The following is a 20,966-nucleotide window of genomic DNA, read 5'->3' as shown; positions in this document are numbered from 1 at the left end:
CCAGCCCATCGGGCCTACATTTTAGATGGGCCGACTTGGGCTAGGATGTTGGGCTTGCAGGGTGGCCCTATTAAAAAATAAAAATTGTTAAAAATTATTGTATACACATTTGATACAGCTGAAAAACACATGTAAAAGACGAAAAGCTCCGGCGGCAGTTAACTGCCGAATTGTTGAAAGAACCGGCGGTAGTTAACTGTCGAGGAACCCATCCAAAATTTACTAAAATCTCTCAAAATTTCTCCAAAATTTTAGTAGATTTAGGATTAATTGTAGTGTTATTAACTTACAAGTAAGTAACATGCCACAAGTAATCATAGTAATCATAGTGTTACTAAATTTGGTTGCGGCTTTTAGAGAGATTTTGAGAGAGATTTGGAAAATTTTGGAGATTGAGAGTAATAATGGATGAGAGAGTTTCTGCCAGATCTGTACCAGGAGCGCATCGGCAGTTAACTGTCGATGGATTCCTTGACAGTTAATTGCCGCCAGTTCTTTCAACAATTCGGCAGCTAACTGCCGCGGGGCTTTTTGTCTTTTACATGTGTTTTTCAGTTGTATCAAATGTGTATACATCAATTTTCAAAATAGTTTATAAATAGTTTTATTAAGTAAGAGTGAATTATTTTATTATGTAATATTGAATTTTGTTGTCTTCAAGGTTCACTTTGTGAGTTATGATAAATACTCTACTTTTGCATTTGATTCTTTTGTGCTATTTATCCTTATGGATGTTGATTTAATAGACGTTTTATATATAATTTAACTAAGTTTACGAAGACATGTGATTTAGTTGATGTATAATAATTTAAGTAATATGTTTCTATTAAAAAAAATGTGATATGTAGCTTTATTGTTCATTCCATCGATTATTTTCTAAAAAAAACAAAATAATACATTTTGAAATATGGGTCGGGCTAGCCTATCAGGCCGTGTAGCCCACTACTAATTGGGCTTGGCTCAGTTTTGATAGCCCATGAATGAATTGGGCCGACCCACTCAAACCCATTTATACGAGCTGGCCCACCAGGCAGAGACGGGCTGGGTCAGGCCAGCCCATTTGACAGCTCTAGAGATAATTGGTACTTACATTTTTTTTATTTATGCTATCATATAAAATATTTGTATACCAATTTAAAAAAAAAAAAATACAACACTATTAAACTATTACACATTTCTAATAAAAATGTTTATTAATAACATAATGTAAACACAATGTGAATATGCCAACAAAGATTTGAACTTTGGTCAAGCGTAGTTAGGTTAGGTTACATTTACCCACAAATATATAAATTTGACAGTTTAATATATATTTTTTCGACGACCTTGAATAATTATTATTAATTTTTTCCATTTGTCGGTGTCACACATAAAGTTAAGAATATACCCTAACCTAGGAAGAGCCCGACTTGGTAGGAAGGTTCATAATTCATTCTTTTATTAGGTTCTCACATAACTAAACCATGTTGTTATAACAATAACTTCACTTAGTGTTTAAATTCACATGAAGCTAGATTTAAAATTTTCATTCATATCACCATTTTCTCCTTACTGTTAAGCTAGATAACCAATAAACATGTCATGGTCAACCTCTTTCCCTCCTCATCACCAAAAGCATGGTCAAGTGTTCCTCAGCTTTAGAGGTGAGGACACACGCTACACCTTCACTAGCCATCTTCACGCCACTTTGACCAGACTTAAGGTCGGAACATATATAGATTACAATCTTCAAAGAGGGGATGAGATATCGTCCACACTTCTTATGGCCATTGAGGAGGCAAAGGTTTCCATTGTTATATTTTCAAAAAACTACGGAAACTCTAAGTGGTGTTTGGATGAGCTCGTGAAAATACTGGAATGTAAGAAGATGAAGGGGCAAATTCTTTTGCCGATTTTCTATGATATAGATCCATCTCATGTGCGCAACCAAACAGGAAGTTATGCTGAAGCTTTTGTTAAACATGAGAAACAATTTCAGGGAAAACTGGAGAAGGTTCAAACATGGAGACATGCTTTAAGAGAAGCAGCCAATATTTCTGGTTGGGAATGCTCAGTTAACAGGTAACTACTTTTTTTCAAAGGTTTAATATGTTTTTACTTCCGATAAAAACAACTGACTTTCATTTGAGTTTCTATAAAATATTTCGTCGACTTTTAATCTCCAAAATATTGCAATTTCTGACTGTGAAAGCAGGATGGAATCTGAACTTCTTGAGAAAATTGCAAAGGATGTAATAGAAAAACTAAATCGAGTAAATGATGGTGACCTAGATCGTAAGATTGAGAAGATCATGAATCTTGCTAAACTCTAATATCAATTCTTTCAAAGCATTTATAGCCTTGAAAATTTGAACAAGTATCAAGCAACTATTCAACGTAATGCAGAATGCAAATGGAGAGAAGTATTTCTTTACTTCGCTGCTTTCACATTGGGAGAACTAATCGTAGAATGATAATGATTTTCCATTTTAATGTACCAGTCATTAAAGTAAATCGATTGTTGTTATTATGTTTATGAAGTTTGAATTTTCCAGATTATTATTAATATCCTACTTCACTTTAATTTGTCGATGTGTTACTCTTCTTTGGCATGATTTACATATATGGTGTTTGCTTTATTTGGAACTTTTAGTTTGGTGCAATTAATCTTCCATCTAGGCCAAAATAGAAAATTAACTTATGCACCTATGTGGCGAAATGCTTCTAGTTATTATGCCAAGAACCACACTTAACAAAAGAGTGCTAGATGGAAGAAACACTACCAAAGGAGTTGAATAGCTCAACTTATTTGAGTTAAAGGAAAATGAGTTGAAGATTGTGGGTTCAAACTCAGACGAATAAGATTAATCTAACAAAATAACTTATTAACTACTAACATTTACCTTTCAAAAAAAAAAAATCATTATGTACAATTGGCATAAATAAATATTATACTCTGATACCCTCCAGACAGAGAGTGAAGATTGTGCACACCCAGCTTTGAAAGATATAGTGAAAATGGTCGAGGATCAAAATATTTGTCAGCTGAGTAGTACTAGGCAGAGGAAAATGTGAAACAAGCGAGCTGCAGCTTCTCGCGAACCACAAGACATGAAAAATAGAGTTGACAGAATGCACGTAGGCTTAAGATACCACTAGTCGCATACATGCATCACAGTTAATATCAAATGAAGTTCTCAAAATCATTTAGTAAGATGATCCAAAGGATCGATTCTCTCAAACACGCGGAATGATCCAACAATATTTTTAACATAACCAAATAGAGAGAAACAAGACAGAACATAACACTAAAATCCCCCCTAGTATCATAATCAGAGCATTTAGAGTAAAGCTCACATTGTTCACATAGCATAAGGCTCACTTAATCGTATTCGCATAACACTTTGACAATTACACAGTTACTATGATGCACATGTATGTACACTTGACACTTCTATTTAACTTCAGAACCATTCTAACTTTAAACACACGTCAAGGAACATTATCAATTCTCACTCAAGAGGCGAACACATTCAAGTCATCATCTACTCGCTCAATCGCAAACCATATAAGTGTCCCACCAAAGCACACAAGGCTTACATGAAACCAACTATTGGCAACCATAAAGAGGACTAGCATAAAACTTATCATCCAAATGCAATTGAATTAGCACAATCATCTTTTAAAACAATATATTTTGGCGTAATTTTTAAAACCAACTATTCCATCAATAAAAGTGTATATCATAGAGGAAAATTAGGTTGACAAATGAAATAGAACTTTAAGGGACAACCGACAAAAAATATTCAGTACAAAGGTTATTTATCAAATTTGCAGTAGCAAATACAACAACAACCATTGCAGTAGAAAATATAGAAATTTAATATTTGCAAATAGATCAAAAGTTTAACTACACATAAGATACAGTAAAAGACAATATGATTTAATTTTAATCCGTTGTAGTTTTGTAAGTATAGAGCTTCTTCACAAATAATGTGTTGACATATCATTAAGAGACTGATTATCAAAGATACTTTTTTTTAATGACAAATGTTGGTATGTTAATTGTTATGTCAGTTTGTCAAAAAAAATAAAAATTGTTATGTTAGTATTTTCTCCCTTGTCAGGGTTTGGATGGACCTTTAACTCCTTTAATCCCTTATATCAACTAAGTTACTCATCCCCCAATATCATCAAAGATACTACCCACGCGGTCAAACTCTTTCAACATTGTGTTCACATATCTTTGGAGGATACTGTAAAAAATTCAAATTAAGACCCTATTTCAATAAATTGCTTAATTAAGCACTTATAGCAGAAGTACAAGGGCCTTCTTGGATAAAAAGCTTATTTGCAGCTTATTTATGGAACAAGCTCTTATCCTGATAAGTGCTTATATATAAGCTTGCATAAGCTATTTTTATAGCAAAAGATAAAATAACTTAAATTGTTTTTGTATATGCTATAAGTTGTTTTTATGAGCTAAATTGGAGAACTTGTGAAAATAAACTGAAAAGAGCTTATGAAAACTGTCATAAGCTGTTTTCATAAGTTCTCCCAAACAGTCTCACAAAACTTTTTTATTTTGAAGAACCTAAACTAGCCCACGCAAATTGGCACCGGGGAGAATTGAACATGAGACCTTGAGGAGGAGCACACTCCAAGGTCCCAAGCCAATACCACCAGGCCAACCTAAGTGGGTTCAGTCTGACAAAATTTATGCTAGTAGATGAACTAAAATAAGCCAATCCAAATAAACCCTTATTATAGGTGCATGTTGATAACATATTTTCATAATAAAAAAATAAAGTTAAACTGTTTTTATATAAACTATAGGCTATTTTCATAACCTAACCTTTCATAAATTGAAATAAGCTGAAAACAACTTATGAACATGTCACAATTTGTTTCCATATGCTCTTCCAAACAGTCTCACAAGTCACAAGTGCTCATGTCAGTAGATAAACTGAAATAAAACAATCCAAACAAACCTTAAATAGAACCAAAATTAAACTCATCCAATTTTTACTAGGCAAACTAGGATGTAACCAATCACTAATATTACTCAAAGTACAAAATGTAAACTATTAGAAGATGTAAGAATTGGAAGTGACATAAGCATTCCTACTTTGTCTTAAAAGTTTTATGAGCACTCAAATTCAGTTTGAAGAACCATAATCATATATGGTGTGTTTTTAATCTTCAATTTCTATATTCACATTTAAAAACGAAAATAAAATGAGTAAAACAAAAATGCACCACAAACGTGATAATTTGAATAGGTTTCAAGGTTCCCACCAAGTGCCCAAGATTGGGGAAAAATTATAATATCCAGGGTTGTCTGCAACAAGGAACATCAATAAGTCAAAACTCTTAATTTCCCCAAAATTGTGATTTTACACATATCAAGGAAAAGTGGATCGATGGTATTGATTCTAAATTAAGGCTGTGGTTGCAGTTATGCTGCAAACCTTGATATTGCGGAAAAATCCAGCCATATGTTACCGATGTGGCTGCAATTGCCGTTGAGAAGACCACTAAAACCTAAATATTGTGGCCGCAATTTAAAACTATATGGATGCACATAAAATATTAGACATTTCAATCGTACATATTATTATTTACATAAATTTAAACTCATAAAAACCAATGAATAGAATAAAGAACAAAACTTTTAACAATTGTCTTTGTATTGATAAAGAAAACTAAGAGTCTACGACATTTTAAAAGTCAATTTGATGAGCTAAAACCTTTTTTAAGATTTCTAAGGATGGTCCACATGAATGTGGAAACAAAGAAAAGGATGATACCAGTAATGATGGCATACTTCAGACCAAGATTCACTAGCAAATTTACGAGCATCCCGGCAAATACAACGCCGAAGAAATTCGCAGACACTGCTGGCCAAAACGGCATATCAAGGATTGATGCTATAATGGCTCCAGACCATGCTCCTGTGCCGGGAAACGGGACAGCGACAAAGAGCATCAGACCAAGCCACTGAAACTCCTCCACTGGTCCAGCCTTTGCTTTGGCATTCTTGAACAAAATGTCGAGGAATCGTGATGCCGAAGGGCTCTTGGAAGCGAGGAAAGATGCAAATCGTTTCAGGTAGAGTATGATGAACGGCACAGGTACCATGTTCCTGCATCAATTGTACAAAACTCGTTAATTAAACCACAAAAGAACTCCCATTACTACCAATAAATAAATTAAATATGTCAACAAGCCAGAATTGTCAGTTACAGATTGCGAAATATAATGATATGTTTAAATTCCACAACGGTACAGTGTTTGATAGGAATGTGAATGAGGAAATGGGCTGTGACTATGGGCCCAAACCTAAGATATGGAGAGTTTATACTAGGAAAAGAGGAAAAGGGAAGGAATGATGAGGTGGCAGTGTTGGTGTATGGGATGCATGAGTTTTAGTAGCTATATAAGTAATAGTAAGTCAGAGAATAGGTAGCTAAGTATTCTGTTATTCTGTGGGGTCACTTTGTTAGTGATTTGGGAGCACTGCGTGCTATCAGGGACTGATAGTATCTCACTATCAGTTTGTTACTCCTTATTTCTCTTGTAATTGTTCATCACCATTAATACAATTACAATCTTTTTCTTCACTATTTCATTGATATTGTTACTGTTTTATTCACATTTTATATACATCTCCAACAGTGTTACAGTGCTACCATAGCCAGTATTTGCCAACATTTTGTACATAATAGTGTATCGTAGATCAATAGTGATTTATTAAAATCCCAGTTAGCTATAGCGCCGCTATGGCCGGCAACTGAAACACTGCTACAAGCATTAAAGATTCTATGCAGCATGGGCACTTCTCCTGTTTCATATCTAACAAAACATAGTGTAACAAATCAAACCCATTTTTAAAATGTGAATACTAAAACCTCTCCGCAACATAAAGTTAAAATTACATAGTAAAATGTACTCTAATATAAATTATTCTTATAAAAAAAAATTAATATAACTATTCAAAGTGAAGGTGCAAATTCTATCTATGGTAACAATATCACAACAGCAGCAAAAACACATTATCTTAAACCATAACCACGACAAATTGTACAAAGCCCATTAATAGCAAATGGAAAGCATGATTACAGTGAATTTCAAGAATACATCATATAAACCCGGCTGAGAGTGGCAACTCAACTTATGAGTTCTGGAATGTGTATACGTTTAACTATTGAAGGTCATGAGTTTTATCCCATCTCATCCCACCAGGGTTTTCAACATCCTAAACCCAATCCGAGCCGTGACATAACAGTTTTGAATGTTGTCGAAACCACAATGCGACAACAATTGAGGCCACATCGGCCACAGATCTTCGGAATATCAATAATTGTGACGCAACTGCTATTTAAAACCATGCACCTCACTAACAAACAAGCACTAACAATTAACCAACAAACATTTGATGCTAAAAAAATTAAATACATCATCTTAAGTCGTGATTTTTTCACACCTAAATATTTAGGTCTATCTTACCTCTATAGAGGTGACATGCATAATGTTTCAAAATTTCTTTATAAAACACAAAAACCAAACCACAGAAATAAAGAGCCTACCCCACCTTCTATGCCATTTTTCCTATCCCTCTATTTCCTACCTTTACAAAAGTGAAGAAAAAAAGAGCATTTTTTGCATCACAATAAGTTAACATAAAGGGTACTAAAAACACAACAACAACAACAATCAAGCCTTAACCCACTCAGTGGGGTCGGTATCACATCCCAATCCAACTCATTAATATCTACATCCTTCTTAATAGGTGCTACCCCTACTCCCCTCTCTATTATTCTCATTTCTATTCTATCATGTCTAGTTTTACCAAACATCCAATGCATCATCCTCATCTCTGCTACACTTACTTTACTCTCGTGTTGGTTCTTTATCGCTCAACACTCCCGTCTCATACAGCATTGTTGGTCTAACAGTTGTACAAAAAGGATACTTAAAAAATAACAAAAAAAAAATCATTTTCTCCTACAAAAGAAGAAGAAACTAACCCAAGAATGGACAACACAGTCAAACTCGCAGGGTCAAGTTGCAACCAATAACCAACAGGTATAGCCCCACGAAGCTCAAGAACAGGAAGAGTAGCAAGAGTAAACACAACAACCCAATCAGGCCAACCCAATTTCCTCAACGAATTCGCAATCTTCAATCCAAATCCAGAAGCTTTAATAGAATCAACAGCACCAGTACCAGCAGCAGCATTAGCATCCTTTGAATAAGCAAACCAAGCCAAAGACATAGAAGCCCAAAAAATAACCCATAAAGCAAATTTCACCGGTTTTTCCTCATAAAAAATCAACCTTTCAGGTTCATCAATAGCATCTAAGTATTCAGTAGAAGAAGCTTTGAATTGGGTAGGAGCTATTTTTGTTAAAGAATGCGTTAAAAGAGAAGAACCATGGTGAAGGGTTAAGGAGGGTTTTGGTTTAAGAGAATGGTGTTTGAAAAGTGGGATTTTTTTATGGGGTTTTGTGAAGTGAAATGGGGGTGTTAATAATAAAGCTGAAGAAGAAGCCATTAGAGACTAAAAAATGAGGTGAAATGAAAATTTGGTTTGAAGTAAGATTGAGTTATTTTTGTTAAAAAGGTTGGTATTGAGATTCATGTTGTGAAGTGGGCATTAGAGAACAAAAATAAACGGAGTTCACAAGGTGGTTCTGAGTTGTAACCGAAGAGAAGAGAATGACGCTAGGGAAGTGAATAGCAGAAATATTTTGGAACTACCACACCAGCTAACAATAAAAGGAAATAGTTTTTTTTTTTTTTGACAAAAAAAAAAAAAGAAAAAGAAAAAAGAAGAAAATATTTTATAATTAAAGTACAAACCAGAAATGTTTTCTTCTTTTAAATGCTAAAATTTTTACGATAATTTATTTATTTAATTTATTAAAATTGAAGTATTTTCCCTAAAAAAAATTGAAGCATTTAATTGTTTTTAAAAATAATGTTTTTAATTTAGAATTCTTAAACGGAGGACAAGACCTTTTTTGCATACAAATCAAATTTGTATATTAATATTTTTTTTTGTCTTAACTCTTTGATTCTTATAGGAAGAGAACCCTTAATTCGGTCCAAAAATATATATTAATATTTGGGTTAAATATGTTTTTAGTCCCTATAAATATATCAATTTTTCGTTTTAGTCCCTCTAAAAATTTTCTTCAACTTATAGTCACTATAAAATTTTCAATCATTACTTTTGGTCCCTCTTTTAAATTAAACTCATATGTAGAATTCACATTTTTAAATAAAAATTTTCAGAAAAATGTATAATATTATAATGATCTCTTCCAAAAAATTAATTTTTTTTACCAAAACATGAATTAAATATGAATTTTTATATTTTTGGCAGTAAAAAATTTATATTTAATTCATGTTTTGTTAAAAAAATTCTAAATTTTTTTGGGAGTAATTTTTACAATATTCTGCACAATTTCATTAAAAAATAAAAATATATACTTAAAAATAGGGACCAAAAATAGTGATTGAAAATTTTATAGGGACTAAAACTTGAAGGAAAATTTTAGAAGGATTAAAACGAAAAATTAACATATTTATCGGGACAAACACATAATTAACCCTTAATATTTTGATGTGTGAATATTATTTTATGATGTAAAAAAAAAATTAAAAATTGATGGTAATCGGCATCTACCGTTCAAGTATCTCAAATCTTGTTAACATTGTTACTTGTTGTTAATACAATGTTTCACAGTAAAATAATTTTTGTTTTTACGTAAGATAAAAATGAATCTCCTTATTTACCTTTAAAAATGTGAATTCTAATCACTAGACTAAAAAAAATGGATCTACTTAATGTTCTACATGTCTAAAACACGGCCAGGGTGTTTGGCTACACGACCAGTTTTGGATTTGAAATCCGTTTGGATTGGTTAGCGTTTGGAATTAATTAAACTAGGATCAATTTTAAACCTAACTTTGAACTTGATAGTCACATTAGGGTTTAGAATTAACTTAAAGTCAATTATATCTAAATATTTGAACTTGCTGCTCTTTCATGGTTTGTGTTGTAAATTCGAGCTCAAAATGACACTAAAGAAAATAAATTAGATGTGTGGAGTAAAGGAAAATAGTAACCAATATTAACGTAAACACAAGCAACAACAATAACAACAGTTAGATCTAATCTAGGAATCAAATTGAAAAGCTCAAAACCACAAGCAAAAAAATAAAGGAAGAGAAGATAAACAAACACACCAAGAAATGTTTACCCAGTTCGGTCCAACTTGACCTACTCTGGGGGAGAGATTTATCTCTCCAATCCACTATGAATGAGTTCTTACAAAGAGATACAAATGGGTTACAAGAAATTAGCTTCAACAAGCTCAGAAAGAACAAACTTAATTTCTACCCATTTTTCCAATCTCATCAATGAACAAGACACTCAATGATTGTCACTTACCAAGGTGTTTACAATGTTTCCGAACCCAAGAGAACTCTAATCAAAGATCCTCAACCCTAAAGTTACCTCCTTTGATTTCCCAAGTTTTCCTCTCTTGAAGCTCTTCCTCAAAAATGAACTGAAATGCTTATATAGAACACAGTGACAAACAAAATCGTGTCGCGCCTGTGAAAAATCGTACCACGATTTAAGCGTATGACCCAATGTACAACAGCCTTATCCAGAAATCGCGTCACGCCTGTACAAAATCGCGCCACGATATTTCTTCAGCAGAAACCATCCATTCTGCCAAGAAAATCGCGACACGCCTCCCAAAATCGCACTATGATTTTGGCATTTCACAGCATCACAATTTGAAATCAAATTCAACGGTTTGGACGCTCCTTTCCTAAATGTGTGAAATAAAGAATGAATGTGCCATGGCTATTGTCAATGATCTCTCGACGAAGGTGTAGATATTCCCTAAACATCATTAAGATTTGTGGAGAAAACCATTGGACGAATGTACCTCCACAAACCTAACATAAAAATAAATACAGATACCGTGTCAAGATTGATGGTGTTCATTTTTTAATAGAACAAAGCTGTAATGAGAAGCAAATAAAATTAGCTGTAATACAGATACCTGAATACTTAACTAACAGAGAAGCAAAAGATAAAATGTTCTTTTTCTAGAAGTACAGACTACATTGTGTTCTATAACTATTGAAACATAATGTTTTGATTAACAGAACAGATCCACAATACATAAGTTCTGTTTTGATTATCAGTAAAAGGATCATAAGAAGTCCTCGTACTTTAAAACTGTCAGATAACCAGTTCCAAATTAGAAAAGGTGGCAAAAAAATTATTTGGAATTACTGTGCCAGAGAGGGACAAAAGAAAAACTCACTAAATTAATTTTGATAGACCAGATCATTAACCGTAGCAATTTGAGCAGCATCTTTAACAAGCTCCATCCCAACACAATTGATCTCAAAATCGCTCATTTTCTTAAAAAAGAAAATTTGTATCTCATTTTCTAAATCCTGCAAGATACTTGAAGAGAGACTGGAGTAAATAATAACAACATGTAAATCTACATCAGAGACAACTCATTAACAAAAATGTTGTAAGAACTAAACTGAGGCTTCAACAAAGGTCACTTGCATGAAACGCCTAACATAGAGACAGACGGAGTACCTAATTCATTTTGATCAAATCACTATTTCTCCTTATCATCCACTCTTGATCGATAAAACAGTTACTGAACTAGCTTCCGGGCAAGCATCTGTGTTTTGCCTCTTGTAACAAGCATGGGTGACGGTAAATGCATGTCTGCTTGAAAAATTATTGTGTTATATTGTATTCTGATATAAAAGTTAACTAATCTTATTTATTGATGGAAAAATAACAAACAAGAGAGAGGCAGGTTCAAGAAAGAAAGATGAGCATTAGAACATGCACGTTGTAAAAGGAGTAATCCTAAAACCTATCAAAGAGGAAATTTATACCTTAGATTCCACTGCGGCCATCTTGTTGCAAGCAATCAATCCCACTTGAAGCCCTTAGTAAATTTTCAAGCTGGATAAAATATTTCAAAAACAAAGACTAACTAAGCCACGAATTCTGGTATATGAAATTGTAAACAACTAAACATTGTCTAGAAATTCAGAATCAAATAACTTTCTTTTTGGGAAAAAAAACATATTTCTTCATATCTTATCAATTTGAGGTGGTGTAAGGAAAAAACATAATGGCTTTATCTATGAATGCACACACACAAAATACAAAGGTTTATAGAACGAAGACAGTAAGTAACAAAGGTTCAATGTAATGGTGAATTCTACAACCTAGGAGAGGACCAAAGTTTAATCTCATGTACTATAATCCTAAACTATTCCTATGATGCAATTCAGACATTCATAAATATTTTCCATATATTTTAAAAATCTGAAGGAAAAAAAGGTTGAAAAAAGAAAGGTAAAAGGCTAATCACCTTAAGGAACATATCAAAAAGAAAGGGTTCTAATTGACCAACATCATGAAAAAATATTATACTAATAGATTCAAGACGAATTTAACTCATGATTGAAAAGTTTGATACAAATTACGATCAATGCATTAAAACCAACTCATTAAATTGATATGATGTCAAATAGACAAAAAGAGTACCAAACATATTTGCGGCAGGTGTTGTTTCTCCTTTTCATCTGTTCATGATTAGTAAAACATTGACTGGACTTGGTTGCAGGTTGTACATGAAAATTTGACTTCTCACAACAGCAATATTGGGCAGAAGTAGGGGTGACAGAGAATACAATTCTATGAATTGAAAAAAATGAGTAATTGTTGTTATATTGTATTTTGATGTAACTATTGAAAATAAAAATATTAATTGATGATCACATAAGAAAGGAACAAAAAAGAAGTATTTCACTGACTCACCCAGATAAGAAACTCATGTGATAAGTTCATCATCGATAACTATGGAGGGAATATGAGCAATCTTACGCCACTCTTTCCCTCGCTTCCTGCGCACACTTGCTTCTAGTAATGGACACCGAGTCATACTTAGCACTGAAAGAGAGGAAGGAAATCCTTTTTTAGGAAACATCTTGAGTTTGGGAGCATTAATAATCTCAAGTTTTTGGAGAGAGACGAGATGTTGAAGCCACTTCCCATCAATGCGTGTATCAGTAAGACCACAGATGCATAGTGTCAGAAGCGATGCAGGTAGAGATGGCCCCATCAGTGTCTTCACCGTATCAGCACCATTAATTCGCAACACTGAAAGACAAGTCAGATGTTCCCAAGTTGGCTCCGTATTCCACATAATCACTCCAACAGAGCCAACAGTAAGTTCCTGTAAACTGACAGGCAAATCATCTATGATTAAAGATTGAAGATTTGGTAGATTATCAATTTCCATTTCTTGAAGGTTGGTTAGAGTGTTCATTGGTTCTGGCAGTGAATGAAGCTTCTCACACTGCCACACTGCAATATAAATGAGGTTTGGAGTGGGCAATCCACCTGTGGGAAATGACTTCAGCTCGTTACAGTCCCATATTTTGATGCTTCTAAGAAATGAGAGACTATTTTGGGAGTCGTCTTCTGCAATTAATATCGATTTCAGATTTTTACAACCCTCAATGAACAAACTCTTGAGGACAGGGAGAGCGCCCAAGGTAAATGATACCATTGAATTACAGCTATAAGATATTGTTAATTCCTCAAGAGATGTAAAATTGTGATTGCGCAAGTAGTCATGAGGAGGGAACTCTAGATTCTCACAATTACTGATTATCAGAAATTTCAAGGTTTTCTGTAGACCGTCTGTTGGGAAAGACATCGGAGATGAAAAGCCATCTATGGTTAGCTGTCGAAGATGATTCGAAGGGAACATCAGTTGCCTGAATACACGATCTAATGATGGCATTGATTGCACCAGTAGAGGACATTCTCTCAACTCAAGTTCAGTTAAGGAAGGAAATTTGTTAGGCATGTTTCCTACGCTAAGTTTTGGGCACTTACTCAATAATAAAGTTTTTAAACTAGGAAACTTTGTTGTTGTACCTCCATTCAAGTCCCATTCCTCCCACTCTTCCATATCCTCAAAGTGTAGAGTCACCAAGGAGGGGAATGGTTGAAATGAAGACCGATCACTTCCATAGAACTCAGTACCAATTGTCTGTATTGATTGCATCCCTTTAATAATGAGCTCTTTTAGATTACCCAACTGTCCAAGGGGAGGAAGCCATAAACAAGCATCACAATTCGAGATCCTTAAAGACATCATGTTGCTAAATAAAATATCACCCAACCAATTTGGAAAGCTGATTCCACCATAGCCTTTGATGGTGAGACTTTTCAAATTTGTCGAGGGTCGCAAATTTTCAAGTACAACACTTTGTATTTTTGAATCTGAAAAATTACTACCACAATCCCATTCTAAAGCTAACTCGTCTATTCTTTCTTTCATCATCATATTAGCTAGAGAAGCTTCCAATGGGTCATTAACATTTTGTAGCTGTGAGATTGCAAGTTTTCCATGTAGTTGGGGAAATTTTCCTAGCTCTGCAATCTTCAATCCACTGCTGACAACAAAGTCAGACAAACTTTGGAGATTTTGTAGTTTGGCTATTTGTTCGGGCATCTCCCTCAATGCAGTGTCACTAATGTTAAGGTGGAGTAGATTAACTAATTTTCCCATGTCTTCCGGCAATTCAGTGAGCCTTTTACAGCCTGACAACAACAAGAACTGTAGATTGTAAAGCTTGCATGTTTTAGAAGGCAACCTTTCAATCTGTGTGTGAGAAAGATTTAGGTACCGCAGGTATATCAAACTTCCAATAGAGTTGGGAACCTCAGTGATACTTCTGTAGTTTGACAAAGATAACACCCGTAACTTCTTCATCCTTGGCAGCATTGCATGTATGACCTTGTTCGATAGTAGACAAAGAGGAGATTGTTCTTGAAATGGTAATGCTAGAAAGGTACGTAGACCTTTTAATTCATGCAATTTATCAAATTTATTTAATGAGTCATAATCCCCTCTAGTGTAAGAGAAATTATGTTTTAGAGTCCACAAGTCATATTGTGATGAAACCGTTGTACCTAAGTCATGCATGAAGTTATTAATTTCAAAGTTTGCTTCCTCATCATCGATAGATCGTAGTTGTATCAACAACCTCGACACTAGTAGATCAAAGTATTCTTCTCCAACTTTTTCCCAACACTCCTGACTTGTGGACGATTCTACTAAACCTTCTGCAATCCACAACTGAATTATCGTCTTCTTTTCTAAGATGGAATTCTTTGGAAAATTTGAACAATATGCAAAGCATTCTTTTAGAGGAAGCAACAGATAATGTAAGCTCAATCGTAAAGCCTCTTGCACCTCAGAATCTGTCAATTCCCAAATGTTAGTTTCTAGCACATAATTCCAGTAATCTGGGGAAATTTTGCTGCGAAGAAGAGTCCCAAGTGCTAGTGCAATATATGGCAATCCACCACATTTTTTTGCAATTTCCCTGCCAATTTCTTCTAGATTGGTTCTTTCTTGGTAGTTACATGGTCCAAATGCATGTCTGGCAATTAAAGACCAGCAATCTTCACTTTCGAGAGGTCTCAAATAGTGAACATAAAGAGAGTATTTCATGGACATAGCAACTTTTTCATTCCGAGTTGTAACAATGATCCTACTTCCCATTTCCCCAGCAATAAAGATATCCATCTGATATATTCGATTGACAATTTCTGCATCCCTCGCGTCGTCCAGTACGAGCAAAACTTTTGGGTAAATGATTTTCGCATCACTTGTGTCAGTTTTTTGTCTATTCAAGTTATCATCGCTGATTTTTTTTGAAGCAATAGATTCAAGAATGGTTTCAAAAACACTAAAATCATTAACATGTTCAAAAGCATTTGAGATATTTGCCCACAGTTTTAACTCAAATTTTTCTCTTACTTCGGGATCATAGTAAAGCAGTTTAGCAAGGGATGTTTTACCAATCCCTCCCATACCCACAATGGAAATAATTCCTACTTTACTATTATCAAAACCAGTAGATAATAAAAGATGTTTAAGTTTCTTTCTATCATCATCTCTTCCATAAATAGAAGATTCATCTACCCGAGCAGAACGTGCAGAAGATTCACCTAGCTCTTTGATCCCTTTATTTTCAACTTCTAAGACAACACATCTCAGCATATCCAACCGTTGGTTGAAAGTAGGATTGGTGATCTCTTTATTTATTTTTTTTGAACGGGTGATGATCCCTTTCCCCTCAATAAATAAAGTGGTGAGCCCTTTTTTCTTTTTTGAACAAGTGGTGAACCCTTTATTCTCGTCAATATAAAGTACATATTCAATAGTCATCAGTGTTTTCTTCAGCTTTGTCAAGAGTGAATCGTCAAGCTTTGTGCTCCGAAAATCATCCACGAACTCACCAGAAACAAGCTTTTCTAACAACACCTCTACAGAATTTGAGATCATTTTTTCTCCCACAATAGCTGCCATTAGTTAGATTTGTTTGTAGAATAAGAACAATAGCTTCAGCTTCAGAGAAATCACAACAAAATGAAAGTGTGTAAACTCTGCTCCTCTTTGATTTTAGTGAAGTCTCCGTGTAAAAGTCAAAGAAAGAGAAAAACGCCTAGTGAGCTATAAATGCTATGGCCCAATGGTAAAGTACGTTAGGAAGATCCTAAGAAAGTACACCCTCCGGTCAGATATATAAGCAAAAAAAACATCTTTCACGGTGATTAAGAAATACTGTTAAGTGTAATTAATTTTCTAGAATTTGTGTAAAACATAAGTCAAATGGACTATATTGCCCTTTTCTTAAAATTAACACTTTGCAGGAGCTTGTCATTACACCTTCCAGTTTCCCACCACACGTGAGAATATGCAGAGCCGTAAGTTACTTTTCTGTTGGAAACATCAATTAATCAATTAACCTCACAATTATTTCAAACTTCACCCATTTTCAAATCAGATTTTTAAACACCAAATTTTTGGTGTAGGCGCCAAAATTTTCATTTGAATGACACTTTAATTTTCATTCCATATCATATTCCTATAAATAGTTTATGAACATGTTCACTATCACCATCTATGAGTGTTCTTCAATATGGCTTTTGATATTGACTTGAACGAACCTTATAATGATTCCGACGGAGTTGCCGATAGGTCACCGGTAAATGAAAACAGAGCTATGTTACCCATCGACTTAAATGTGCAGCCTTCCGATGAAGAATACATTTTCGACTTGAACGTTGCTCCGTCACTTGAAGATGAATGCGGAAATGATGTTGAAAATGTCACTGGTGGCCATGGTTTAGACAACAACATTCATGATATCTTTGGAAGTGAAGCTGATGATATAGGTAAGTTAGTTAGTTTCATTGAAATTAATTCAAATGAGTTTTCTTTTTCTTTCTTTCTTGAATTTTTATAAACTTTTTGTTCCAGGGACCCAAGATGATATAAATGGTGGAGATGAAGACATGCATGACTTATTTGGTGAAGAAGATGAAGATATGGGTGATGCATTAAATGAAGGTGAGACAATTGATTCAAACTATTATACATCATTGTTTGAGATATAACGTTGCTAAAGTTAAACTTGAGATATTAATATTGCTGGTTGTATTGAAGAAGATTCAAATAAAGTGGTGTAGTAGTATTAAAGTTAAAATATTAGTTTCTGATGTGTTATAGTGCTGCTGGTCATGTATTAAAATTAGTTTCATGTATTAAAATTAAAACATTAGATTCAAAAAGGGGAGTTTCATGTATTTGGTGTTTTTTCAGTGTTTGTTGTGTTGCTGGTCTATTATAGCGCTTCTGTATTTGGCCTTTGTAATCATGTCTTTGTTCTTTTGCAAGCTGAGTTTTTCTCTTACTATCAGGAGTGTTACGGTTCTGTTTTTTATTCTATCTTCTATTTAGTAACAACAAAAACTTCTTTTATTAATCATGCAGAGGCAATTATCGTTGAGGAAATTCAACGATCTAATAACAAGCGTTCTTTTTTGGACAACAATCAACGGAAGCTTATTTCTCATTTGTTGTTAAATACAAGTTATAATGGAAAACTTTGTAAAGGGATTGTCAAAACATTGGCATCTTATTTTTCAGTCTCCAAAGATGTTATTTATCGGATTTGGAGGCAAATAAAAAAAACAGCTGATCCGTGTCATAAGAAAACAAAAAATTGTGGTCGAAAAAGGATCCAAATAGATTTTGACAAAATGCGCAATGTTTCGTTAGCTAAGCGTAGCACTCTTCGATCTTTACAAACTGTCTTGGGTCTCAAAACCAAGACAACTTTGCTGAAATACATAAAAGAAGGGGTCTTACGCCGACATTCGAATGTGTTGAAACCATATTTGAATGATAGTAATAAGAAAGCTCGTATTGAATTCTGCTTGGATATGCTTGAGGAGAGTAGCATACCACATGATCCAGTGTTTAAACCTATGTATAATGTTGTTCACATAGATGAAAAATGGTTCTACATAACCAAAAAGTCATCCAGCTATTACCTTCTTGGAGATGAGGATGAGCCACATCGTATGTGTAGGAACAAAAATTACATTGGTAAGGTAATGTTTTTAGTTGTCGTGGCTAGGCCAAGATTTGATGATGATGGTAACGAGACATTCTCAGGAAAAATTGGTTGCTTTCCTATAGTTCACAAGGTAGCAGCACAAAGGTCTAGCATCAATAGGCCTGCCGGGACACTTGAAACAAAACCAATCATTTCTATAAACAGAGAAGTCACTAGAATGATGTATATCAACGAAGTTTTACCGGCCCTCAAAGAAAAATGGCCACAAGAACATGCACATGAAACAATTTACATCCAACAAGATAATGCACCTTGTCACGTGCCTTTAGAAGATGAAGAGTTTTGTAGAGCGGCTGCCGATGGGGGTTTTGACATTCGTTTAACTTTTCAACCTCCTAACTCTCCCGATTTAAATGTATTGGATTTGGGCTTTTTTTCTGCTATTCAATCATTGCAGCAACAGGAAGTAACTAATTCGGTTGATGCACTTATTGAAGCTGTGCAAAAATCTTTTGATGCTTTTTCCGCCCAAAGTTCGAACAACATTTTTCTCACACTTCAATCTTGTATGACTGAGATCATGAAGGTGAAAGGATCCAACAACTACAAAATTCCTCACATGGAGAAAGAGAAGTTGCTTAGGAGAGGCATGTTACCCACTCAATTAACATGTGACCCAGAACTATTTCAAGAAACTTTTGAGTACTTGTATAATGTTGATGAAATGTGAGGACAGAAACTTTTGAGTACTTGTATTTCATGATATTTTTTGGTGTACTAGTATAATGTTGTGGAGACTTTTTTATTTCAAGAAATTATTGAGTATTTTTATCGTGTCTTTTGGTGTAATTATTGTTTCTTCATTTGCATAAATATAAAATATTATGCCAACTTTAGAGTGAAGATAAATTTGTACAAGGCTTTCAAGTAACACTTTCTAACTTACACAGAGTTGTCAAGGCGTGACACAAGTGTCTCAACAAAGGCGTGTATGCTTACTAGGTGTGACACCTTGCATGCAAAATTTGCAAGATTAAAAAAATTAAAAATGGAGAAGATGCATGGTTTTTGAGTCTACTGTTGCCATGCTAGATAAGAACAACAAAGACTAGTAAGCATGGTATATAATCCAAAAGTACGATTGTTAGAATAATAGTGAGAACAACATTATCTTGATTTGTCACTTGGAAAGGTGAGGAGTTATAAGTAAATGAAAGAAAAAAAAAATAATAATAAGGACAAATAAAATTTTGATAAAGAGGTGTAGCTTCATTATGAAAAAGGATTAACTAAAGAGAACATGTTACAGCAACAAGTTTATTCCAGTACACAAAAACATCAACTCTTTCTATGCCACGCCTAGTTCATTGAATCTATGTATATTTTCAGCACATCTTCAATCCCTTTCTGCAACTCTTCATTCTTCAATTCCTCAATCTCAAGTCCATTCTCCAACTCTTCATCATTCAACTCCTCAAACTCAACTCCATTCTCCAACTCTTCATCATCCAACTCCTCAATCTCAAGTCCATTCTTCAACTCTTCATCATCCAACTCATCAATCTCAAGTCCATTCTCCAACTCTTCATCCTTCAACTCCTCAATCTCAGCTCCAAAGTCCATTGTTTCAACTGGAACTTCATTCAGATCAAAGTTTTCCATGTTTAAGTCCAAAAAAGCTCTCTCACATGGTTGGACAATTTTTTTGCGCAGATTCTTCACTCTACCAGATTGCATGACCTCTTGAGCTTCACCGCAATCACTCACATAAGATCCATCTTCATTAGGGGCTTTGTTCAAGTCGAAATTGTTCTTGTACTGCTCTCCAAATGCTACATCTTCAAACACCAATGTTTGCTCTGTTGTGACCTTGTCATTACTTTTAGACATCACTTCACCTTCAAACAAAGTATCTTGAATTAGGTTGGTATCGCTGTCCCCATCGAGTGAATCTTCAACAACAAGAAGGGAAAGATCTTCCGGGTTGCTATCAATGCCCAAATCAAATGAGGGTACTTCATTAAACCAATTTTGTGGTGATGCCATTTTTTTTTTTTTTTTGAGTTGAAAAGAAGAAGATGTGTGTACAGCCAAAAGAAGCCAAAAGAAGACGTAAATTGCTTCAAAGGAAAATGTGTTTTTATAATACTAGGTGTTATGGGAAAATGTATCGTTCAGTGATTGCAAGTGGAAGACGTAAAAGCATAATGAAAACGTGTGATGGAAAAAGGTGTGATTTTAACTTGTGTTGAAAATCACACTTGACTTTAAGAGGGGTATATTAGGAATAGTAGTATTAAAAAGTGTGCAGGTGGTTTTTTTTGCTTATATTTGTGACCAAAGATTGATGTATTTTTTTGCTTATAATAGTGACCGGAGGGTGTAGGAAAATTGCTGTAAAGTATTGTTTGGATCCATTGAAAGTGTGTAGAAACTAAGTAGAAAGTAGAATGATTATTTAGTTGTTT

General features: G+C 34.2%; 4 protein-coding genes across 4 annotated transcripts; 2 read left to right on the top strand and 2 right to left on the bottom strand.

Moving 5' to 3' along the window:
• The first annotated feature begins 1,481 nt into the window (after positions 1-1,481).
• LOC11411410 (disease resistance protein RPV1) lies at positions 1,482-2,563 on the top strand. Its single transcript, XM_003613473.4, has 2 exons — positions 1,482-2,061; positions 2,195-2,563. The coding sequence occupies exons 1-2, from the start codon at positions 1,577-1,579 to the stop codon at positions 2,310-2,312; spliced, it is 603 nt and encodes a 200-aa protein (XP_003613521.1). The 5' UTR covers positions 1,482-1,576; the 3' UTR covers positions 2,313-2,563.
• Positions 2,564-5,609: 3,046 nt separating this feature from the next.
• Positions 5,610-8,736, bottom strand: LOC11414720 (uncharacterized). The gene is made up of 2 exons (XM_003613472.4): positions 8,010-8,736; positions 5,610-6,124 (listed from the first exon to the last, which is right to left on the bottom strand). The coding sequence occupies exons 1-2, from the start codon at positions 8,534-8,536 to the stop codon at positions 5,710-5,712; spliced, it is 942 nt and encodes a 313-aa protein (XP_003613520.2). The 5' UTR covers positions 8,537-8,736; the 3' UTR covers positions 5,610-5,709.
• A 2,123-nt stretch (positions 8,737-10,859) lies between these two features.
• On the bottom strand, positions 10,860-16,533 carry LOC11414719 (putative disease resistance protein At3g14460). The gene is made up of 6 exons (XM_003613471.2): positions 12,869-16,533; positions 12,596-12,745; positions 11,935-12,004; positions 11,624-11,758; positions 11,334-11,491; positions 10,860-10,959 (listed from the first exon to the last, which is right to left on the bottom strand). The coding sequence occupies exon 1, from the start codon at positions 16,440-16,442 to the stop codon at positions 12,882-12,884; it is 3,561 nt and encodes a 1,186-aa protein (XP_003613519.1). The 5' UTR covers positions 16,443-16,533; the 3' UTR covers positions 10,860-10,959; positions 11,334-11,491; positions 11,624-11,758; positions 11,935-12,004; positions 12,596-12,745; positions 12,869-12,881.
• A 522-nt stretch (positions 16,534-17,055) lies between these two features.
• On the top strand, positions 17,056-19,228 carry LOC112422049 (uncharacterized). Its single transcript, XM_024784766.1, has 3 exons — positions 17,056-17,311; positions 17,397-17,486; positions 17,910-19,228. The coding sequence occupies exons 1-3, from the start codon at positions 17,056-17,058 to the stop codon at positions 19,226-19,228; spliced, it is 1,665 nt and encodes a 554-aa protein (XP_024640534.1).
• Positions 19,229-20,966: the final 1,738 nt, after the last annotated feature.

The sequence above is a fragment of the Medicago truncatula genome, chromosome 5 (genome assembly GCF_003473485.1).
Source record: "Medicago truncatula cultivar Jemalong A17 chromosome 5, MtrunA17r5.0-ANR, whole genome shotgun sequence".
In the NCBI taxonomy this organism is placed as follows: domain Eukaryota; kingdom Viridiplantae; phylum Streptophyta; class Magnoliopsida; order Fabales; family Fabaceae; genus Medicago; species Medicago truncatula.
This window is presented reverse-complemented; position numbering and strand designations above follow the sequence as displayed.